Consider the following 22,712-nt stretch of genomic DNA (forward strand, 5'->3'; position numbering starts at 1 on the left):
CCTTGACTAAATAGGTGTTTTGGAGGGCATCCAGCGACCACCATTTCTGTCTGTTGGTTGCCGTTACAAATGCAGATAAAAAGCGAGATTGCTGCAAGATTCCGGCAAACATTTGCCTGCTTTGAAACGAAATCTGCTCCAGTAGAGACCCCCCCCCCCTACAAAAAACATTTTGGTCAATAGATTATTAACAGAAATATTTCATGCTGTTCCCAAATGTAAAATCGTGTCCTTCTACAGGGGATATTCTTGAACTTTAAGTTTAATTCAAATGAAATAAATGAACAAACGAAAAGAAAGACAGCCAGGGGAGACAGCGTTGTCCAGCAGGGTGACAATCCCATACTGGGGGTGCTTTTTACATGCAATCCCATCTTACACGAACAATTCCCAGGCCCCTGTCAGCCTGTCTGTGCCAAGCGATGTCTGCAAGCGCAGACAGGGCCAAGAGAATACAGGTGGCAGAGGAATTACATAAACTCAGAGCAGTGAGGGTGATCAGTAGACAGACAAAGCTGACAATGCTTCATGCTACAGAAACCAAATCAGGTGAGACTCTTTGTGATCCAGAGAAGAAGGCAGCTATTAATAATTCTTCCACAGTCTCACTGACAGGAAAATGCAAATGTTAAATCCTCTAGACTGACCTTAATGACCGAAAGCTCTCGATCTCCATCAGCTTGACTTAATCAGCACAAATTGGCTAATGAGTTAACGTTTTTATGTAGTACTATACCACACTGAAACATTTCATCCAAACTAATACTATGAGTTACAGCTGTTTTAAATACAAATTTTATGGGAAAGTAATGTGATGACTACTGTACCTATCATAAACGATGAAAAAAAAATTAAGCTATAGAGAGTAATATTTTGAAATGACTGGAATGACTTCAATAGTTTTCACTTGAACGCAACATTGTTTCAAACATACTGTGACATAAGTGACGAGCCCACTACCCTCTTCATCAGCAAATGATCCACAGTCTGAGATATAAACTTATATCATCAGAGCTTCTGGTTGAAGCAGTTCAAGTAACATCCACGAGACACCTTGTGCTGCTCTGCTGATGACTGGCAGTAGAAACAAGCAGCTCTGCCAGCAGCTCTGTGCTGCTGCTGTAACATTAGACCACACTTCCACCTTGTTCTCCCACTGGCACAGCAAAAATAAAACTATGAAAAGAAGAAATTTCCACAGCAGCAAAAATATTATGAAAAGCAGCAAATGCTAAATCTAACACTGCTTTTTTTTTTTTTTTTAACCTTGATTTTACTTATTTACCTGTGGACGAGGTTTGGCTTCATTAATTTTGTTCCATCCAAGTATGTGAATGTGAGCGAATGCTGCATGTGCTGCACACTCTTCCTGCATGACAGAAGGAGGTGGGAGTGCCAGCATGGTCTTATAAATGGTCAAGGGGTAAAGAGCTGGAACACAATCCACTACAAACACACAAAATCACTGCTCACATGCGCATGCACACACACACACACAGGCTCACCCTGGTGAATTCCTAGCAGGCCACTGTGCTGCCAGTAAATTCCTTCCTTGGCCGGGTGAGCATGACGCAGTGACACATTTGGTTCAGCTTCATGCTGCTGCCACCCTCTCTTGTTCAGGTTTCACAGCCATCCACTACCACCTACCCACCCACACATCCAGCACACATCACAAACACCCTCTTTCATTTGATTTCCTCACAGTCCATCTCTCTCCCGCTTTCCCCTTTGCTCCATTTCTCACTCCCACTCAGGCTGAAAAGCATTCAGAATTGCCTTCTTGTTTGATTAAATGAAGGTACTTTAAAGTCTACGTCGGTGTGTTTGGTGAACACAGACGTATCCTTGATCCACAAGTCTGAGCTGAATGTTACCAGAGTGCACACTGGCATGAAAATCACTCTAATGGGGGTTATTACACATCTCTTATTTCACATGACAGACTATGTGGCTGACGAGCAAGAAGTGTTTCAGTAGTTGTAATGCTAATCTTTTAAATGTGTTGGACGCATAATTTACATTGGTGAGCTTTTGAGTTATATGAAATTGCTGCTATATCAGGGGTTATGATGTACCATGCTGATTTCCTTTCATTTTTGAATGAATAATTTGTTACATTATTCAGTCTTTAAATTCGGAGATTATTATTTAGAGATGCACCTTTCATAATCTAGCTAATCCTTTATCTCATTAACGCTTTAACTTCCTGCCTCTTGTCTCATCCATCTAGCCATCTTTGTCACACTCATTGTTTAGTTTCAGACAGGACAAATATGCAGAGCCTGGTGTATAACCTCAAGACTCCCTCAGCTGATGCACAAAGCATCATTTTGTTTATTATATCATAGCTTTTTTATGTTGCCAGGCAGCTTTCCTGTCTTTGGTTTCAGCGTGACCCAGTAAAATAAAGAACTTCTCCAGCACCACAGAGGGATAAGGTGAAACTGGCAGAGCCAACACAGTTGCTCAGCAGTGCTGGCAGACTGAAGACAACATGGTGCCAAAAAATAAGTGAGGAAGACGCGAGCATCACTGACATTACTGGCATGAACAACCTGCTGCCGAGACCCAAATGTAAATATGCCCAGCACTTCGTTTACAGTCCTGACTACAAAACAGCTACACAGAAAGTATCTGAATTGGTTTTACAGCCACATGAAATCTGTTGTTGAGCCTAAACAGTGCTGTTGTTGGAACTTGACAATTTTAAATCCAGTCTTTTTTAAGCAAGCTTTAAGCTGGAGGGTAGTTGGCTCATGTCTTTAGAGGTATTCGGTATTTGGCAGTAGAGCTTCAATGATTCATGAAGTAACTTGAACAACTCGATTATTAAAAAAAAATCCTTGATGCAAATGTTTTTGCTTCAATGCTTAGTTTAATCCACAACTGTAGTATTTTAATATGGGTCCGGAGTCTGTCTATACACAAACAGTGAAGAGTAAACACACGGAGATGTTACTAAGACGGCGAGCTCAGGTAGAGAAACATTTTTCTAGTGTCCAAAACAGCAGCACTTGTTATTATAATTGCCATAAAAGCCATAGAAAAAGTTAGCAGGAGTCCTTCATCAAACCACCTGTTCAGCAATCTGTAACGTAAAGAAAGCCAAACTTTATAGCTGCTTCCATTCACAGCTGTTTATTTACACAGCAAAAGTACAACAGTAAAGAGTAACAATAGTATATATATCTTTACAACAGTAAAGATATACAATTTAGATTAAATCATATGTATGCAGATGAACTGTTAACTTAGTTTTACATAAGGCCAACTTTTTATCAGAGTAGTACCCACAGCAAGCAGGACTGAGTCTAAAGAGGGGCATGGGGTGTACAAGACCATAGTTATTTAAAGGTTTTTGTAACATTATTTTGCAGATTCAGTTAATATAAAATATAATACACATACATGCACAAAAACACACATAAACCGACACCAAATCCCCCTCATTACTACCAGTGTTGGGACTAACACGTTATTAAGTAACGCGTTACAGTAACTACGTTATTATTGTGGTAACGAGCGCGGTAACTAGTTATTATGCCAAAACCGGGAACGCGTTACTCGTTACTGGGATTTAGATAGGCTCGTTATTCGTTACTTCGTGTGGTGGCTATCGCAGAGCTTCCACAGATTCAATAACATTAGCAAGTGGTGGAAGCCAGCAGGTGGATGAAGGAAAAGGGAGGCAGGAGGAGAGACCCGAAGCGGCCGCTGGTCCGAGAGTGTCAGGTGAACTGAACTTCAGGTAAGAAGTTATGAGTTAAGAAGCTGATCGGCTTTTCTCTCTTGTTTATTTATCGCCCACTTTGTGCCAGAAAGAGGAAACCAGCGGATGTCGCAGCAGCACTTTTAAGCTTTTAAGCTTGATCAGCTGTTGTTAGAATTTATTTAATATTAATTTCTAGTATCAGCTGAAGTTTGCTGGAGCCACAGCTGTAAACCTGCTGGTCATAAAGGTTTGGTTATGTGATGAGAGGGAAACATGAAGATGAAACCAGGACATGTCCTTACTGAATCATCAGAGCTGTGATGGAGAAACAGGTTTACCTTTTAGGTGACATGAATGAGTTGAAGGGAAGTTATGAACTGTTTCTGAGAGACAAATAACAACAGGATCCTTTTCTAAGTAGCTGACAGCTGGTAACTGTGCAGGGGCGGGTCTAGCAAAGTGTTGCCAGGGGTCCATGTAGGGCATTAACAGGGAAAAGGGGGGCACAAAGAAATACTTTCTTATTCTCATTTAAAATGTCTCACTTTTAAGAAAATAATTATCTGAGTCTTGCAACAAACAATTGATAGATTGATACATATATACCATCAGAACAGTGTACATCACTGTCACAACAGTGTTTATTTTCATTCAAAGGCTTTATGATTTTTCCTATAATGGTGGGCCAGTCTCTAGTCATATTCCCCGGGACGATTTTTTTGTCCCAGTCCAGCCCTGTATGCAGCTCATCTGCAGTCTGGTGTTACCTACATCTTCCTATTCAGAAGGCAGAATTTCCGAGTTGTGAGTACAATCGAAAGCACCACGACTGCAGTTTTTGTGTTGGATGTAAAAAGCAGGCTAGGATAGAATCAGGCGTGGGATTTCTCTTGTGGAAATGTGCACATTATTTTTTCCTTTCTATTGGTAGGTGGCACAGTGCACTTGTGGCAAGTAAGCAAGCTAGAAGACTGGCAATCTTGCTGGGTATCCAGTTACGGAAGCAACACATTAACAAGAGAATTCTGAGTAAAACCAAAGTTACTTTCCCTAGTAACTAGTTACTCTGAAAGTAACGAGTAACTTGAAGTAACTGAGTTAGTTACATTACTAGTTACTTCTATCAAAAGTAACTAGTAATGTAACTAAGTTACTATTTTAAAGTAACTTACCCAACACTACCAAAAGTCTATTTTTGCCTCCTACTAATGTAAGCAAGCCTTCCAAGAAGACAGAGTAAACAGTAGTTCATGTTATGCATTAGTTTAGGTTGTATACCTTAATGTATTTGATATTACTGTTTTTGTGATTATTTTTTTAATTTTGCATGTTTTCCTTTTCTAAAAGAATGTGATTTAATATGGCATGTAAATAACATAAGTTTTTCTTTTTAGATACTGAACACAGTTAAACTACAAAAAACATTTCAATTTTTTTTAAAAACAAACAAGCAGTTCATTTAAACAGACCTCTGTTTTTCCATTTAGAATATTTATTATTAAAAAAAACAGAAGTATCTTTTTTTATTTAATTAATTGATTAATCAATTGAATAATTGATAGCTGCAACCCTATTCCACAATATTTTTGTTAATTTTACTTATATAGCATGCAATGTGGATTCAAGGGTATGTCCGGACCAAGTGTGAAGTAAACATTTTGATTTATGATTTCACTTCTCTTTCATAAAGCTAAAAGCCTAAACAAATGAGCAAAATCGTCATCTTACGCTTAAGCTCTGAAAGTGTCTGACTGTTACTTGATTCCGCCATCGGCGGTACTTTGGAACATAGTAGTTCTCCCAAAGTTGTTGGGGGGGAAAATGCTTGTAAAATGGTCAGAAAACATGACTGTATTTACACAACTAACAAGCAAAACATCACATTTGAAGTAATAATTAATGGAATTAGACCTGTTATTTTGTTGTTTTTTTTAACTTATTAAGCTTCAAAAGAAATTTGTCATAAACAATTATGTTGGTTAGTTCAACATAATGTTTATTCACAAAATAAAATATCCCATAAAACCTCAGACCTAAAATTGAACATCTATAACACAGAAGCAAACATCTTCACTACCAATAACACTGTCAGAAAATATTATCCCTCCCTAAAATCTCTAAACTTGACAATCGCCACAGTCAAAGTGGCAGAAAAACACTCAGGCTCCACTGAACCACTCTCACAGCTGTACCTGTACCACTTGTCTCACAACATAAACACTTCACCAATGCATCATTTTCTACCCACAAGGTAAATATTTCACAATGCTGCTGAAAAAGAACCTCAGCAAAACTTTCAGCTATTCCACACATGCAACTCTAACACAACGTAGGCTGACAAAATGACTCCTGGAGCCATTAGATGCGAGACAGGTGTGTTTGTAGTGCTGCTATGTGAACATTATTTTGGTGCCTAAATTAAATTGGCATTTGTTTTAAGTGCCTCCAAAATATTTTATTAAATTTAAACTCACTCTGTTGAATATTTTAGAGAAGTTAAAAACATTAGCAGAGTCTTAGCAGAGAAATAACACTTAATGATAGCTTGAATGCTTTGATAAATACATGCAGAAAATATTTCCATTTTCCCTCTAGCAGCCTCGAAAATGATCTGCATTTATTTTTAAAAACCTATCAATCTGCAGCGAACAAGGTTAGCGCAAGTAGCCTTCATTACTTTCAATGAAAAGTAATAATTCAGTTGAATTCTTCCCACATGGCTGCAGATGGCTACTGCAGAAATATATGCCTACGATGTAAAATATCAGTGCAGTCAAAGCTGTTTCACTGGTTGTTATTTTGTGTATTCACTGGAGTGCTCGGGTGTTTTGTTCCAGAAATCTGTTGACGTTGTAGTGAAATTCATTGTTGCTTAAATCTTGTCAGCTGATCCACCGCTTTAGTCCAGACTAAAATATCTCAACAGCTGCTGCATGGATTGACATTTAGTGCAGACATTTTCCTGCAGCAAAACCAGCATATTGACATTTACAGTTTGCAAAGAAATGTCAGAAACACCAACATGGATGGACTGCCATGAAATCTGTTGCTGCAGAAATTTTGTTGACTGACAACTTTACTGAATAATCTGACTTTTCACGTATTAAAATTGGGTAATTGGGTGTTTTTAGCACTCCCCATTGGATTCTGCCTATCATCACCTAGTTAGTACAGTCATTGTTAGCTTTGTAACATGCAGCTAGAGAACTACCGTGACTGCACACAATCTCGCAGTGCTGGCCCAGTATATCAAAGACTGGCAAAGCTACTGCGACGTCATCCACTGGTTTATGAAGTCTCATTTTCTTGTTTTGAAGCGTCAAAGCCACCATGCATGTTTGTTTTTCCCAGGACCACATTTGGACAAGTGTAGAGAGTGCTAATTTTAAGTTATCAGCTAATCCTAACACTTAGCACATCCATAAATTATATGGGTTTATCACACAGACATAGAAGCCAGCTGAGATACCAGAAACATAAGAGGAGAGATGACACTAAAAGAATAAGGAAGAGAAATCGTTGGGAGAATTCTAAACCTCTGATGATTAAGCAGACACTGTCTACTTAATCCTTCTTATAGTAGTGAAGATGTAGGTATGTGGAATTTTAACAGTTTCTTAGCTTATTTTATCTGGACTGGGAATAAATATGACATTTGTTCAGTGAGGATTGTGGGATGAGCAGAAATTCTTGATCTTTCTATGGACTGAGCTATTAATGAAGCTATAATGTTATGAAACTGTATGCACTGTACATTAGAAGTAAGCCAAAGAGCCAAAAGAACGCCACCAGTGGAGATGTCCACATCCATCGAGCCAACTTCTTCAGCTGAGACTGAAGAAGTAACATGGGTGAGTGACGAAATGTTTCTCCCACTGAAAACGGTACGTCCAGATGAGCAGAACCTGAACATGCATCAAGACAGTCAGTTAGGCTAATTTTCTCTTAATTTAGTCGACTGATAAATGAGTCGCCAGGAACATTCCTACTTAAAACGTAAGTTGTTGTTTTTTTATTCTAGTAGAAAAACACATGACATGCAGCTGGTGTTCATAGTAAGAAACATCAAAAACAGATATTTGATCATTTCTGGAGCTGACTGTATTCAGGATATCCAGGAATGGCATCAACACGCTGGTCCAGATATTTCAGCTGCCAGTGAAAAGGACTAAGGCCACTGCAAGGCCTCTCGTTCTCAGGTATTACATTAAAACGCACTCATTTCATATTCAAAAATGTGGATGAAAAACTTCAGGGGGATAAATGACAGCATGTTGACATCTACAATGACTAGAAAAGTGCAGCGGGCATCCTGTCACGACATCTGCTGTTAGTACATGTATATCAATTCAACATTCATTATACTTTGAGAATGAAGCCACTGTTATTATCTGGGTCATCTGCAGGAACATTTCCTGACAGCACTGCACAAAACAGATCACTTCTTGTTTGACACTTGTCCACTTTCAAATCAGCTATGACGTTTTGGCCCCCTGCCTCTGCTCCTGACTCACTAATTATAGCCACTTTTCACCAAGCTGAGGAGCAGAGTGCCTATTAAATGTCTTATTGCAGAGATAATGAAAATATTATGCATTAGCATAAACAGGAATGGCACTGGAATTGAGCCCTGTCACTGCTAAGAGCTAGTGGAAAAGTGAACAATGCTCATGCTCATTGTAAAAGCGCCTGCACCGACTAAGAATTTGCCTCAATACCCCAGTTTGTGCCATCACAGCAAATAAGATTCACTGTAAGCTAATTGAAAAGCTGCTTGAGAAAGGGAGGATTTTAGGAGGCTATTTAGGGGGCAAAAATATGTTGCAAACCCCCCCCCAAAAAGACTTACATGGATTATATAATAAACATGGACTGCTGCATGAGTAAAGCATTCTCTAAGCTCGTTTTGTGTTTTATAGACAATAAAGCCACAACTTACTTTATAATTCTCGTTCTCACACAGTAAGAGGAAACAAACGTAGGACACACATCAAGTGCCAAGTGAACATAATCAGCATGGAAACACGGCCCATCTACTAGGTGCTCTTCAGCTGTAGCTGTGCTACGTGGGCGAAGGTCAAAATCAAGAGGTAAAGTGGAAGGAAAATGTGTCACTGGTGCCGAATCCATAACGCAAGCAGTTATTCCAACCCTCAAAGCACCAGAAAAAACTGCCTGCAGTACACAAGGTTAATAATATAATGCAATACTTTATTAAGCCCAGTTGGCAAATTCTACTTTTGTTTGGACTCCTACACATCGGCTCTGCTGCAGTGGGTTTGGGATTCAGTGGTTTGTTGAAGAGTTTAATGCATCCAAAAATTTAATTAAGCTCAAACTTGTGTGTAAGATGAACAAGTTTTCATTTGAACAAGTTATAGGTAAAATTCTTTGTCCAAAATAATGTTCATGTTAATCCTAATATAAAAGCAAATTCATAAAAGGTGATAGATTATCTCAAAACAAATGATTTTATAACTTCTAATGATGGACCAGTACTAGTCCTACACTCCAGGGTGAGTTTGTGATGTTACATTGTCAGTCTCCTTGACAATGTAACAGCAGAGTGATGGGTAACATTTGCTTTGGTTTTGTTTGTAGTATCTGATTCCACCATCTCTTATCCTGTCTGTCCTGACATCATGTGGACATGGGAGACTTCCCCTGTTCAAACAAATATGAGGGCTGTGACTAAACACAGCAGGACTGGTTCAGCTGGTGAATACAAATATGCCAATGACAACAACAACAACAACTGTAGAGAAGACGGCATGAATAACTGAACAACATCACACCGATGATCATCACAAAAAGCTAGTGTCATTAACTTTTACAAACTAAAATTACACACTGAATAAATCAACAATTTTACATGGAGAATATAATATTTATAATAGCATAAAGAAGAAAAATGAAAACTGCCACAGAGACACAAATGTAAACTAAATATTAATATTTGTTAAGAAGTGTCTAAGGAATACTTTTAGAACTGGGCACTTACAACTAACAGATTTGGACACTTTACATGTTTTAATATTAAGGGCAAGATCAACTTTGTGGTTAACATGACAGCAGCTCAAAGAAAGCCTGGAATCACTGGCTAACTGCATCTTCATTGTAAAGCTATTCCAAAACAGTTTGGGGGGTTTTGTTTGTACACACTAAGGCATTGTGTGCATGTATTCATGTTTTGATATTTCAATTTATAATGAAGTTATTATTTTGGTGCTATGGTGGTGCGGTGGATAGTATATATTCCAAACAACAAGAAGGTTCAGGGTTTAAATTTGCTTGGCCTTTCTGTGGAATTTGTACGTTCTTGCTGTGCCTGCGGGTGCTCTGACCCAAACACATGCTCATTAGGTTATCTGGTATTTCTAAATTTGTGTAAATTTGAGTGTGAATGCTTGCCTGTCTGTCTCTCTGTTTTAGCACCACCTCTTACACTGGGTCAGCCAGGAAAGGCTCTTCACTTTCACTTGATCATATTTTCATTGATTCAGTGGAAATCAACCCTCTTGCCCCTCAAAAGCACATGCACAGGTTTATTTATAGAGTACCTGGTTGCCTTGGCAGGAAAAGCTATGCACAACTTCACAACCATGACGTACCTCATGCCCTTTTACGTTCTCCGTCATCAATCTGGTCAACTGTATTTTAAAAACACAATTTTATTTCTGCTCTTCAGCCATTTTTTTTAAATTAGTGCCAATCATGTCATACACAATCAAGTCTATTAAGTCTCCCTCACAGCTCTGATTGATTGATATACTTTTTAACATCCAGCTTTTACAAGACATGAATAGTACAAATTTCATTTTGCTTCACTTCACAACCATCTGCCTCCCCAGAGGGCCACAGAGGTTATAAAAGTGGCCCTGACACTTAATTGCAGCTCCATCAAGTAGCAGGATTGAGATTCTTCAGCCCTGATGAGCCATTCTATCTTGATTGTGGCTGTATTTGGAAGGGTGTAGTGATGGTGGGGAGTGAATTGTGCTTTAATAGAGATGTCCATCACAACCAATCACAGACAGCAGACAGAGTGGCGTCCAACTCTTTTGCTGCTGGTAATCCCACAAGGAAGGGCCAGCCCCACCCCTCCCCAGCCCTTAAGTGACTGCTTCAGGACATTTTGTTGCTATGGCAACATTGAGATGAGGCCATCGTTAGCTTCAAATAAGGCCCCACTGTGATGCATTGCATAAATACTGCTATACAGCAGTGGGATTTTGAAAAAAAGAGGAGATTTGTGTTTACTGCAAGAAAACACCAATTCTGAAAGTGGAGAGCAGCTTTTAGCCGGACAGCAAGATAGTCGGCGTGGAGACTGACAGCCTGGCATGCTAATGGACAGAATTTCTGCACTGCATTCACATTCAAAACACTTCATAGGGTCCTGACGGGTCTGTCTACAGGAGGCGAAGGGATTTTGGATGTGTGTGAAAATGTGAGTGTGTGCGAAAGTTTCAATTTAATCAAAACGGCCAAGTAAGAACAAAAGAAAACAGCCAAGTGTTTAAATAATTAACTAGCCCAAAACTAAATAAAATATCTGTAATTTTCAAGAAGGAGTTGCAGCTGCACTGAGAGAAGACAGAAAATGGGGATTTTCCATTGAAATACACCGCTGTAAAGACTCATGCAAAATGCAGCTAACTGTTGGTGTTCTTGAGCACTGAGATATGGCAAACATCCTTTATTTTTCAACTGAGATTACTCTGGTAATCTCAGTTATAAAACATATAACTTACGTGTTGCACTGCTACATTGTGATTTTATTAAATACAGCTTTCCAAAATAATAATTTCATGCATTTTTTTGAGATTAAGAAAAACAACAACAAAAATAAACAAGTTAAGTTTAGGTTTTTCCAAAATTGTGTCTGATGTAAAGCATGGCACTAAAACACTATTTGGGTAACTGCCAGCTTTCACTTATAACAAACCGGTTAGCTGATCTATCTTATTACCCTTGTCTTTCCATCAGCCCCTTTCACAAATAAAATTGCACAGAAAAAGCATAAAAATGTCAAAAAAGGAATAAAGAACCAGGCAAATGTTATGACAGCTGACGCTTCCACTTATGTCCAAGAATTATGGATCACAGTCGACTAAATCATTCATCACCCTCTTTCCCTCTCATCATTGTCTTCATTCAGGGTCTGGGAAATAAAATCCACTGTGTGTGTGCAGCTTTCCCTTCACATCTGCGGCACACAATTAACGAAATCAGGTAAACATTACGATATTAATCGAGTGCAACATTAAATTCCACCCCTTGCCCCATGAGCTGGCCTCAGCTGCAGAGGCTTAGTATCTAGTACATTTAACAACCCTCATCTAGTAGAGTCAAGTACCAAGTGGCTGCACCAAACAGCCAGGGTTAAAGCATGCTGGAACGATCCTGCTGCAAGTAAATAAATCTCATAGGCACATTATACATAACAACATTAAATGAGTTCACATTTGGCATGCGGTAGCCTGGCGTACCTTTTCACTAGAGCTGGGCGATAGAACGATAATGATATGTATCGCGATATAACTTTTACTCGATAGAGAAATTAAGCTATCGCGATAGACCTCGCCGCTCTTGTCCTCTTAAAATAAAAAAAAATAAAAAAAATAAAAGTTTAGCCAATCCAAACTAAGTAGCGCAGAGCCGAACCAATCACAGCCGCAGCGTCACGTCGCGTGACTTGTTACGTACAGCACAAGTGCCAAGCTGCACGTGTGTTTGTTTGGGAAGCAGCCAGCGGGTAATGGAGGAAATGAGTGTGCCGACTAGAAAAATCAACCGAGCGTGACCGAAGAGAAAACAGATGATGGTTCCAATGCCGGAGAGATTGTCGAACGGAAGAGCCAAAGAAGTTCCGTAGTGTGAAGGTATTTCGGCTATTTCAAGTCTGACAAAAAAACAGAGTAGCGTGCACTGTAAATTGTGCCGAAAGCAAGTCTGGAAATACAATAAACTGGTGCATGCGTCACACTGTGCGCCACGTTATTGTTTCGGTGAAATAAATTTCTACAATACTGTTACTGTTAATTCTACTCTCTGCAGTGTTTAAATGCTTACATATACACACAGTTACTGTCCCTCCACACATACGACTCGGTTCTGCTTCTATGCCCCAGCTTTGTTTACTTTTTCCCACCGAGGCTTCTAGACTTCTGATTGGCCAACATTTCGGTACGGTTAGGAATCTAGCGCCACCTGCTGCTTTGGCATGTTCATAGCAGCGTTTTCCTTCATTTCTGCCTTTATGTGTGGACGGGATTATTTTTTAAAACGAAAACAGAAAATCTCCGTTTTCAAAAATACCCGTGCACGTGTGGACGTAGCCTCAGTCTCTGACTGGAAGCGCTAATTCGTCATTCGGCTTTTGTCAGACTAAAGTAACTGTTAAAACTGTTTGAAAAGCTAAGCTATACAACAAGGAGAGATTGAGAATTTCCTTTTAGTTCTCAGTTTATTTGATATTGACAAAAGTTAGTCAGTTTTGTCTGTTCTTCTGTAACACAAACTAAGATTTATTTTTACAATTAATATTTTGTTTCTAAGTGGAATTGACAATTTAGTCTGTTTCGTTTGTTCTATTTTGAAACTTAAACGCTTTAGCGGCTGCCTTTTGTGTAGTTTGCAATATTTGCCTTTATTTTTTTATTTCACATTTTACTTGTGAGCAACGGCACATTTAAATCTTACAAATATAGTTATTTGGCTTATATCGTGATAGATATCGTTATCGCCTGAAATGAAAAAAACATATCGTGATATGAAAAAATCTCATATCGCCCAGCTCTACTTTTCACTCACTCTTACTCCATATATTTAATGTCATCCCATGGTTATTTACCATGTTAACTACTCACTCTTCTAAGAAAGTACATTATTGACGTTAATGTGAGATGACTTTTGGAGATGAAAGATGGAAGAAAAATGACAAAGATGAGAGATGATGATGAGTAAGGCCTGCTCTGCAAATGACATTTCCATAAATAAAATCATTAATTATAGATTTTATTTTTTTTTAAAGCAACAGTCGATCTGTACCTGCAGTGCAGTAGAAGCTCTCTGGTTTGTAAAATCTTTGACAAAAGGAGGTGGAGGTGACTGTGGCTCAGTGATAGACCAGGTCATCTAACCAATTGGGAAGGCTGGTAGTTCAAGTCTGCATGCCAAAGTATCCTTAGGTAATATACTGAATCCGGAGTTGCTCCTGATGCATTCATCAAATGCTAGAAAGCACTTAGATGCAGAAAAAAAGTGCTTCTATGAATGTATGAATGGGGTATGTTGTATAAAGCACTTTGAATGCACATTCAGAACAGAAAAGCATAAGAACCAGTTCATTTACCAATAACTTAAATGATGAGATTCATTTAAGCTTGCAAGACTACTAAAGGTAGAGGTTGGAAAGCAACTATGACAGCGTGACAATCCATGTAACATCTGCTAACATACTGCAGACTGCTGCTGACCAAATCCACAATGAGCCATGGTAGCAGCATAGGTCAAGCTGGTTACTTTGCCCAGCCGCAGAGAAAACAAGTCCATAGGAGCTCACAGAACAAATCAATTTTGGTGTTATTCTGAGGCAAGCCATCCCCCCCCCACCGCAATGCAACACCCACCTGTCAAATCCCACTTTAACCCCTGCAAGTGATGTCCGCAACATATTGAACAAATAACGCTTCTGACCAGTTCTAAGATTTTACAGCAGGAGACACACAGCGAGCTTCTCGTTCACATCTATTTAAGAAAGAGGGAGGTTTTGAAAGTGTTCATGTTTCCCCGGGTAACCTATAAATCATTAAGGGGAGAGATGCATAGATTTCACAGTTTAAGATACACAATGTGGTAGAGGGGCATAAAAGGTATAAAAGAGAAACTGCACACTCACACAGAGACAGACAAAACCACACCCACACAAATGTTGTAGGCTTGAGGCCGACTGAGGTGCATTTGATTAATTCACTTGGAATAATGCCTCGAAATGCCACACAGTAATACCAAATTGCTCCCAGATCTGACATCACAGGACCCTCTGACATTTAACAGGACTAAATAAAAGCCATGGTCTCCCACGTTTAATTTAGGTACTATATTGTGTTAATCCAGGCTATTTAAAGTGGTAGAACCGCATCTCTGAGCAAGAACGAATACATGTCGACACAGTCTTAGAGTATAGAGTTAACATGTGGGGCAGCCGCTCTGGCCTAGCCACTTTCAGCAGCACAAAGTTAACTCTGTATAATGATAATAATCCCAAGCCACTCAACACTATCAGAGCCTGCAGGTGGTGCTTAGGTTAGCAATGACAATGATGCATTAGCAGGCAAAGGCTAAATCAAGCCCTGTCTTAGCAGAGAATCCAGCTAAATTTCTGCTACTTCAGCTATTTTTTAGCATGCACCCCAAAAGAATAAATTATCGCCAACATGTTATTGAACAACGGGCCTGAATTTTTAAAATATTGTTCAGTTATCTTGAGTCAATGAAAACGAAAGAAGTTAAAAATGGTCTTAAAAAAACAAAAAAAAAAAAACAAGACCCACTAACACTGTAATCAGTAGATTACATTCTACAATCCAAATCAGATTATTCACACAAGACCAGATCTAAAAACACATTAAGTACACATCTTCCTCCACAAGAGGTACACTGCTCTGCAGCTATATTACAGCTATATTAATGGAACAACTGTGAGCTTTAAAAAAAAAAAAAAAAAAAAACTTTCACAGCACAGCAGAGAAATTCAGGCCCTAAAAATAATGCCGACCCTGGTTTTGAATCTCAAGTTTCACATGTGGCCATATTAATTTACTGCATACACTATAGCCCGAATCTAATTTTAAGAGCAACTGCTGATGACATACTGAGAGCATGGGCCTCTTGGCAAAACGCAGGTATACAATGGCACTTTATGTCTCATCACTAGGTGGAGAGAGAAAGCTAGTCTACCCACTGCCACTAAGCAGAATCACTCCACTTCTGCTCCAGCCTACGCTTCCCTTGCTGAGTCCACTGAGACTGTAGTGAGACAGAGTTTCTTCTTGTTTGGATTTGCCAATGTGGGAAGTAAAAAACGTGAAAAGGAAATGTGTTGTGGTTCTCCCATTTGTCCTATTTAACTGTTTTCTTCCACCACAGACTGTACTCAGTGCCTTGCACTGCCGTTTATGCCACACTATATTTGGCTTCAAACTGTCACACAAAGTGCCACTGAAAGTAATTATTTTGCAAGACATATGCACCTCACTGGGTGTTTTTGGGTTAATGAAATGCACTCATGACTCTAACTCTCTGCTTGATACAGATACATTAGATTGATAATAATCTGTTCCTTCAAAGCCAACTCTTATAGTGGTGGATATAATAGAAAAGTGAAAACTGTGGTATATCCACAACCAGCATAGTTCATGGAGAGCCCAATGATCTTACCATACAACCACAAACATGATGCTAAAATCATATAGAAATATAAAGATTAATCATATCTGAGTAAACAATTTGTTTTTAAATCTGTCTGAAATGAAACATAAACTGTAACCTTTTAGCATGTTTCCCACACAAATCAACCTCGTCATGGATTTACAGTGGATTCTTTCATTACACACAAAGCTGTCTCAGATTAGGTGGGATTACAGCCACGCTGCTCACATGGACTGAGCCAGCTGGGGTGTCATGTGAGACCTGAGAGACTGGCATGCTCAAAGGGTTTCAGTGACACACAGATGGAGAATGGAGAGCAGGCTAGTAGTGAAAACCTACATATCAGCTCTGGAATGGAAGTGTGGCCTCAAACTGCTGTTTGAAACCTAAAGAGATTATACACTCTGTCCTGTGCAACTAATTCTTAGCCTTCTGCACTTGAGAACAACAAACAGAAAAATGTGAATCCACGAACAGTATTCTAATAGTGGAGAAAATTAACTCAATGCATGTTCCGCATCAATTTAATGGCTTTACTAAAAGTTTCAGATTATGCTCAGACATGAAGTCAACAGCAACAGCAGCGCTGTTATTGTGTCCACACTGTAAAGACAAAAAGTCAGAGCAATAAAGTTTAGATGGCATTTGTCAAAGATGTTAGTTTTCCTTCATGAAATATTTATGTTTTATTGTACTTCTATTACATCCAACAGAATAGCTGCAGCAGCTAAATGGATCAAATAATTCAAAAATGTCTGAAGCGAAATGCACCTGCCTTTTTATTACATTCAAAGCCCACATTACGCATATTAGGCATCACATAATTTATTATAACTGTCTACTTCTTATACGTCTTTGTGCCACTAATAAATATTTGCCAGTTTTTCCATAGGCAATATTATCTTACCAGTATTCCCTTTGCAACTGTGTGATTAATTTACCATGCATCTTTACAAAAGAACCCCTGATGGTCGTAGGTTGCTCAGTCATACAAGTGATTCCTATTGTCTCCTACCTTCGGAGGCCAGGGCTAAACCCATTCTTCGCTATCAAGTGGTCAACATCTTTGCTCTTCTCCAGTGAAAAATCAACAAAGAAGAAGCCTTTGAAGTCAGTGGCCTTTGAGAGGTGCTTTAGGCTGGAGTCCATCCCTCTGTATGTTACCATCTGACTCTAATAAACCCATATCCACTAAGATGTTAGGAGAAATTTTAAAGGATGCTGCACAAAACCCATCTCACTGTAACTCTACTGTCTATACTCTTCACACCTGATCCTTTCACAGCACAAGCTACACCTGAATGAATGCAGTGTACAAAAGCCCACCATCCGCCGCTTTCTCAAACAGGTTCAGCCATCAAACCTTGAGTGCACTCTCTGTGTCCCTGCTACATAATAAGACTTAGATTGTCTATTTTTGTCCCCTCATTTACTCCTGCCTGTCATGAATTAAGCAGGCTGAAACAAGAAGAAATTAGGAATTATAAGCAGCTTGACATTTGGACACAGGTTTCAATCTAAGAATGTGAAATTACCCTGCCAGTTTTAATATTATGCACAATTTTGATCCAGACTAAAGCAGAATACTGCATTTCGTTGCCCTGTACCTGTGCATGTGCAATGACAATAAAGTTGAATTCTAGTTGAATTCTAGAATATACTGCAAGTAAACGGAGTTAATTTGGTCAATTAGCTCAGAAACATTACTATCATGATAAAAGTGATGGTGATGTCTTTTTACTTCTGAGTTTTGCATTAAGCCTGTGTGTTAAGGGTTAAACCAACATGGCTATTGCTAATATGTTAATAGGAGAAGCACGCTTTTTACCTACCAACAAGAATGTGATATGCAGTGAAGAAAAATTAAAATAAAAAAGTGATATTGCTTCTTTTTTACTGGCTGGATGGCTAGACACTGTGCTAGCTGTCATGGGGAAAAAGGCAGGGGTCACTCTAGACAGGCTGCCAGTCTGTGAACGGGCCAACAGTCAAACAATAATTCGTGCTAACACTCACACCTACAGTCAAATTCAAATCACCAATTAACCCAAAGCACATAGGAGGAAGCCATGCCATGCATGTTCTCCCTGCATCTGTAAACAACAAACAGAGTGGATTCAAATAATCCTGATGTTCCTGTGATGAGAGTCAAATAAAAGACAAACAGAACTTATTTGCTCTTTTCAATACAAAAGAAAAAAAAACAAAAACAAAACAGTGATATCTTCGTCTTGTCTGCAGGGCATGTAAGATCTTGGTGAATTCTGGTGGTGACAGACTGTCACTTTTGTTTTCCTATGTACATTTGAAATCAGGATTATTACTTTCCTGTGGTTTTTGGCCTTTGTTGTGAGAAATTGCTGGCATCAACAGTTAACACATGATCCTTTACTACATCATCATCATCAAACCACAGTGTCAAAGAAACCACAGCAATGACAGTTCTCTCTCCCTCTTTGGTGCAGTCCCACCCCAGTCTGCTGTTGTGACAGCCCGACACTTTGTGACATAAGGGCATCCTCCCTGAGAGAGGCTTGTGGGAAATTCATTTTGTCAAAGTGTCATTCGCGTCAAACATCCAGCCACAGCAGTATGTCAGGACTCAGGAGGAGAGGACAGCTAGAGACACGGATGACACATTCTCCTGGAGAATCCTCAGATGGGGGTGGGGGGGCTCAGTCAGTATGGTACTATACTGTACTATAGAAAAGTGTGTGTGTCTCTTTGTGTGTGTGCCTGGATGATAAATCAACTTTTGTACACATTTAATCTGCTTTCAGGTTCATCTCATCTGAAATGTCTTTTATGTGCTCAAAAGTTTGAGTGACAATTGAGCCACCTTTCTTGCCCAGTTAAGAAAGGACAACTTTATTTGTCATACTGTGTCGCTACAATCGTCTGTTGAATAGAGCAGTTCTATATCTTCTGTGAGTGTGAAGAGGCAGAAATCCAAACTATTACATATATTAGCAGCACTGCATCATCAGGGACATTCAATATTTCAATTAGTCTAGAAAGTGTCTATAAAGTGTCATCTGTGTCACCCAAAGTCCCCTAGGTTATGAAATAAACACAGAGACTACAGAATGCATTAGCGCTGAAATGAAACACATAAATGGAAATAATGATGGATGGATATTATTTTTGTTTATTTATTTGTATGCTCTTGGGTTTCTTGCAAGAGCAGGCCACTCCTCCTAAGACAGCAGTAAGGAAACCAGCAAGTCTCTGTGATATTATCAGTGGTTATATCTGCTATATGTGATCCTTCTTTTACCCATCAAACTCTCCCTACAGTTATTGCTGCTTTGACTTCAGATAAAGTTTAACACTAAAAGCTGGTAAAGCTTTTATTCCTTTACCAGCGAGGAATCCTTTCATGCCAATGTTTTTATGAGCTAAACTAAAGGTGATGGGGTTAGCACCACCTTAATAGATTGCCTTTTTGCTGAGATTCATTTATGATACGCAATATTCATTCCACGTTTCGAGATTAAAAGACAATCGCACAGACTTTGCTCTCTAAATACTTGAGAGAGGTTAGAGGGTCACTCTCGAATGAAACCAAAGTCAATTATGGGCTGTTGGAAGTTGTTTTATGAAATGACTCTGTATGTATATACACGTGTAAGTGCAAGTGTGGTAGAGCACTTTGTCTACGTGTGTGTGTAGCACTGAGGAAAAGGCTTTCAGACGATCTGCTCCATTCACCCCCTGCTGGGCTACCAGCCCAAATCCATTTATATCCCTGAGCCGTTGTGAGACTTACAGAGCTGTAGACAAAGACCCGTGCGCACAAGTATACACAAAATCCTCCTATGCAGGTTAAGTGGCCACGGCTGCATATAGTCTTGTGTCTGGGTAATTCAGCACATACAGACTTGTGACCGACAATCTGTGTCATGACCTTTGTCACGTCAGCACTGTTTCTCTACTGTTTTTTGCTTCTCTGTTGGTTTTTGCTTCTCTGTTGGTTTTTGCTTCCATCCAAAGAACCCTTTCTGTAAATGCTGCAAAATGTGATGTTACTTAAATGCCAACTGGTTAACGCATCGAACTTTACCCCCATAGATGATATACCCGCAGAAAACACACACACACACACACACACACACACACACACACACACACACACACACACACACACACACAGACATGCACAAACATAAGCTTTCACGCTCACCTCAAGCCTCCATGGCTGACTGAAGTTGCTAGCTTATGCTGGATTAGCGGACCAAACAACAGAGTGTAGTTAAGGACTTCGTCAAACACCAAATGAACACCTTGTCATTTGAATGTAAACACACCGGATCAGGCAACAGAAAGGGGTGTAGTCTGACAGAGTCAATGGCCCGCCTGTTGGCAGGTGAGAGAATCATTAACTAGAGCAGTGTAAGCAAGGGCACAGTAAACTTTCACTGAAGCATCTTTAAAAATATTATTATAAATTCTTCTATTTCACTCATACATTAGTATTATCTTATGTTTAGCAGATGTCATTTAAGCACTCTGAATTGCTAAAGCAAACATTTGACAATTGTAGAGGAGCTCATAAAAATACGTGTTTGTGCTGTGTAATTTTACGGGAGTGAAAACGCATGATTCACTCCGTATCACTTTTTCCTCTGTGGAGAACAAGCCTGTATTCAGTGCTCTTCCTCCTAACCTGTAAAAAATCCCCCTTTACAACTTAACTTTAAATTTAAAAGCATTTTCTCCTTTTATCTCCTTTTGAGAGGAATTTCATCATTTTACTCAGTGGTCAGTTTTCAGGCATTTTCAGCTGTACAAAATAAACCCTCAGAGGACTAGAAATCTAAAGGAAGAACTTAAATGTAAATGGGAAGATAGAAAACATGACCCAAGATGGCGGACATAGATTTGTAATCAGTGTAAAAGAGGGAGAAATAAAACTGTAAATAGTTTATTTCCTGCAGCTATCCAGCTTGTTTGTATGGCATTATAGGCATGCTGGAATGCATTTATGCAGAAAAATGTCAAATTTAACTTGAATACATGAGGTGATTAGGCTACAGGTGCAATACTCAGAGAGTGACTCAGAGTACTTTACCATAAGAGACCAGAGTGGGAGTGAATAGCGATGGTTAGTTTGTTTTTGGAGCTCATGGCTATTTCCTGAATTCCCGTGTACTCTCTCCCTTTCTCTTTCTCTCTTTGCCATGAGCTGGATGATCTGACAGGTCATTGACCTGCCCAGTGGTCTGAGGTATGAGTCACTCATCAGCTAAATCCCCAACGCAGACCTCGCCTGCTGCTTGTGAACCAACACTGGCAATTTTACATCCACTATGTGTATATTATAAATAAAGATAAAGATGTAAGAATTACACAAGCACAAACTTTTTATAGTGCATGTACACTTGCTCAGATACACACTAACCTAGAACTAAGAACATGTCATACATTCAATGTTAATCATTTTATTTAATATTTAAAATATGTTCTCATCCTGTTCAATCACAGAGATTCTTACAGACTCATGGAGAATCAGTATTTTGGTAGTTGAGCTCCAGCAGCCTTCAGATGTTAGACAGTATTACAGTATCTGACAGAAAAAGAGGTGTAGGGGATCTGTTCTGCCCTCGGGGAATTGGGACTGATGGTGTTCATTTGAGAGTCGATCACGTCTGAAACCTGGTGATAAATGTAATGAACTCATTCCTGCTCCAGGAAGCGTGGAAAGAGACACAGCACAATCTTACATAACATTGTGTGAATTTGAGGCACACAAAACTGATTGTTTAAATACACCAGTGCTTCTAATATTAACCTTACTTTAAGAGTGATCTTGGGAACCTTGAATAGCTCAGTGCTTGAAAATACTACTCCAGCTTCTGTCACACTGACCAACAAGCCTAACAAACCTCTGTTAGTCCACACAGGCAGAACCAGTTTCTTTGTTCTTTTAAAACAACATTCCAGACAAACCAGTGTGGCTACAAACTGCTTTACAAAATCATAAACCCACTTACAGCTTGACTTAATCAACATTGCACAAGGATGGATTAAACCACAAAACCATTAAACATACTGGACCAAAGCCAGTCCCTGTATTAAAACAGTGGGCCTAGCACTGAACCCTGGGGGTCACCAAACATGAGAAACAATGAAAACTTAAGATGTAAGTTCAAATCAATAAAACTGCCATTTTAGAGCAAAAGATAGCAAAAGCCAACCCAACATACACATTAGGGTGGTGATACCATACCTGCATGGTGCATGGTAAAAAGGATATCCAGGATGAGGTATGTGATTGCAGTATCCCGACTGATTCCACATGGTGCTTCTCTTGTTCCACGTGATGACAGTTCACAAGTGTTCACAAAGCTTTTTCTTTCCCCCTTCTACTTTAGTGCTGTGGAATCAGACTTAGGCTGCTGGGAGTCACATTAATTAGTGTCAGTTCTCTTGTCATTTTAGTGGCTCCATGGGGAGAGAAGGAGAGGTGCTGGCAGGTCTGATAGCTGAGAATACTGAGAAGATGAGGTGAAGAAAATCAGTAAAAGAAGGGACCCCAGACAGGGATGTGATGATGTCAGGT

General features: G+C 39.3%; 1 protein-coding gene across 11 annotated transcripts in view; it reads right to left on the reverse strand.

Annotated features, from left to right (window-relative positions):
• The window catches only part of LOC113026380 (pleckstrin homology domain-containing family A member 7-like), a 155,818-nt gene that overhangs the window by 84,405 nt on the left and 48,701 nt on the right, over positions 1–22,712 (reverse strand). Inside the window, exon 2 of one of the 11 annotated variants that reach the window (XM_026175112.1) lies at positions 22,380–22,644. The exons of the other annotated variants lie outside the window; for them this stretch is intronic. Coding sequence (XP_026030897.1) covers positions 22,380–22,450 — 71 coding nt within the window. The 5' untranslated portion in view covers positions 22,451–22,644. The remainder of the gene's footprint in view (positions 1–22,379; positions 22,645–22,712) is intronic. 11 annotated transcript variants of the gene reach the window in all.

The sequence above is a fragment of the Astatotilapia calliptera genome, chromosome 7, assembly GCF_900246225.1.
Source record: "Astatotilapia calliptera chromosome 7, fAstCal1.2, whole genome shotgun sequence".
In the NCBI taxonomy this organism is placed as follows: Eukaryota; Metazoa; Chordata; class Actinopteri; order Cichliformes; family Cichlidae; genus Astatotilapia; species Astatotilapia calliptera.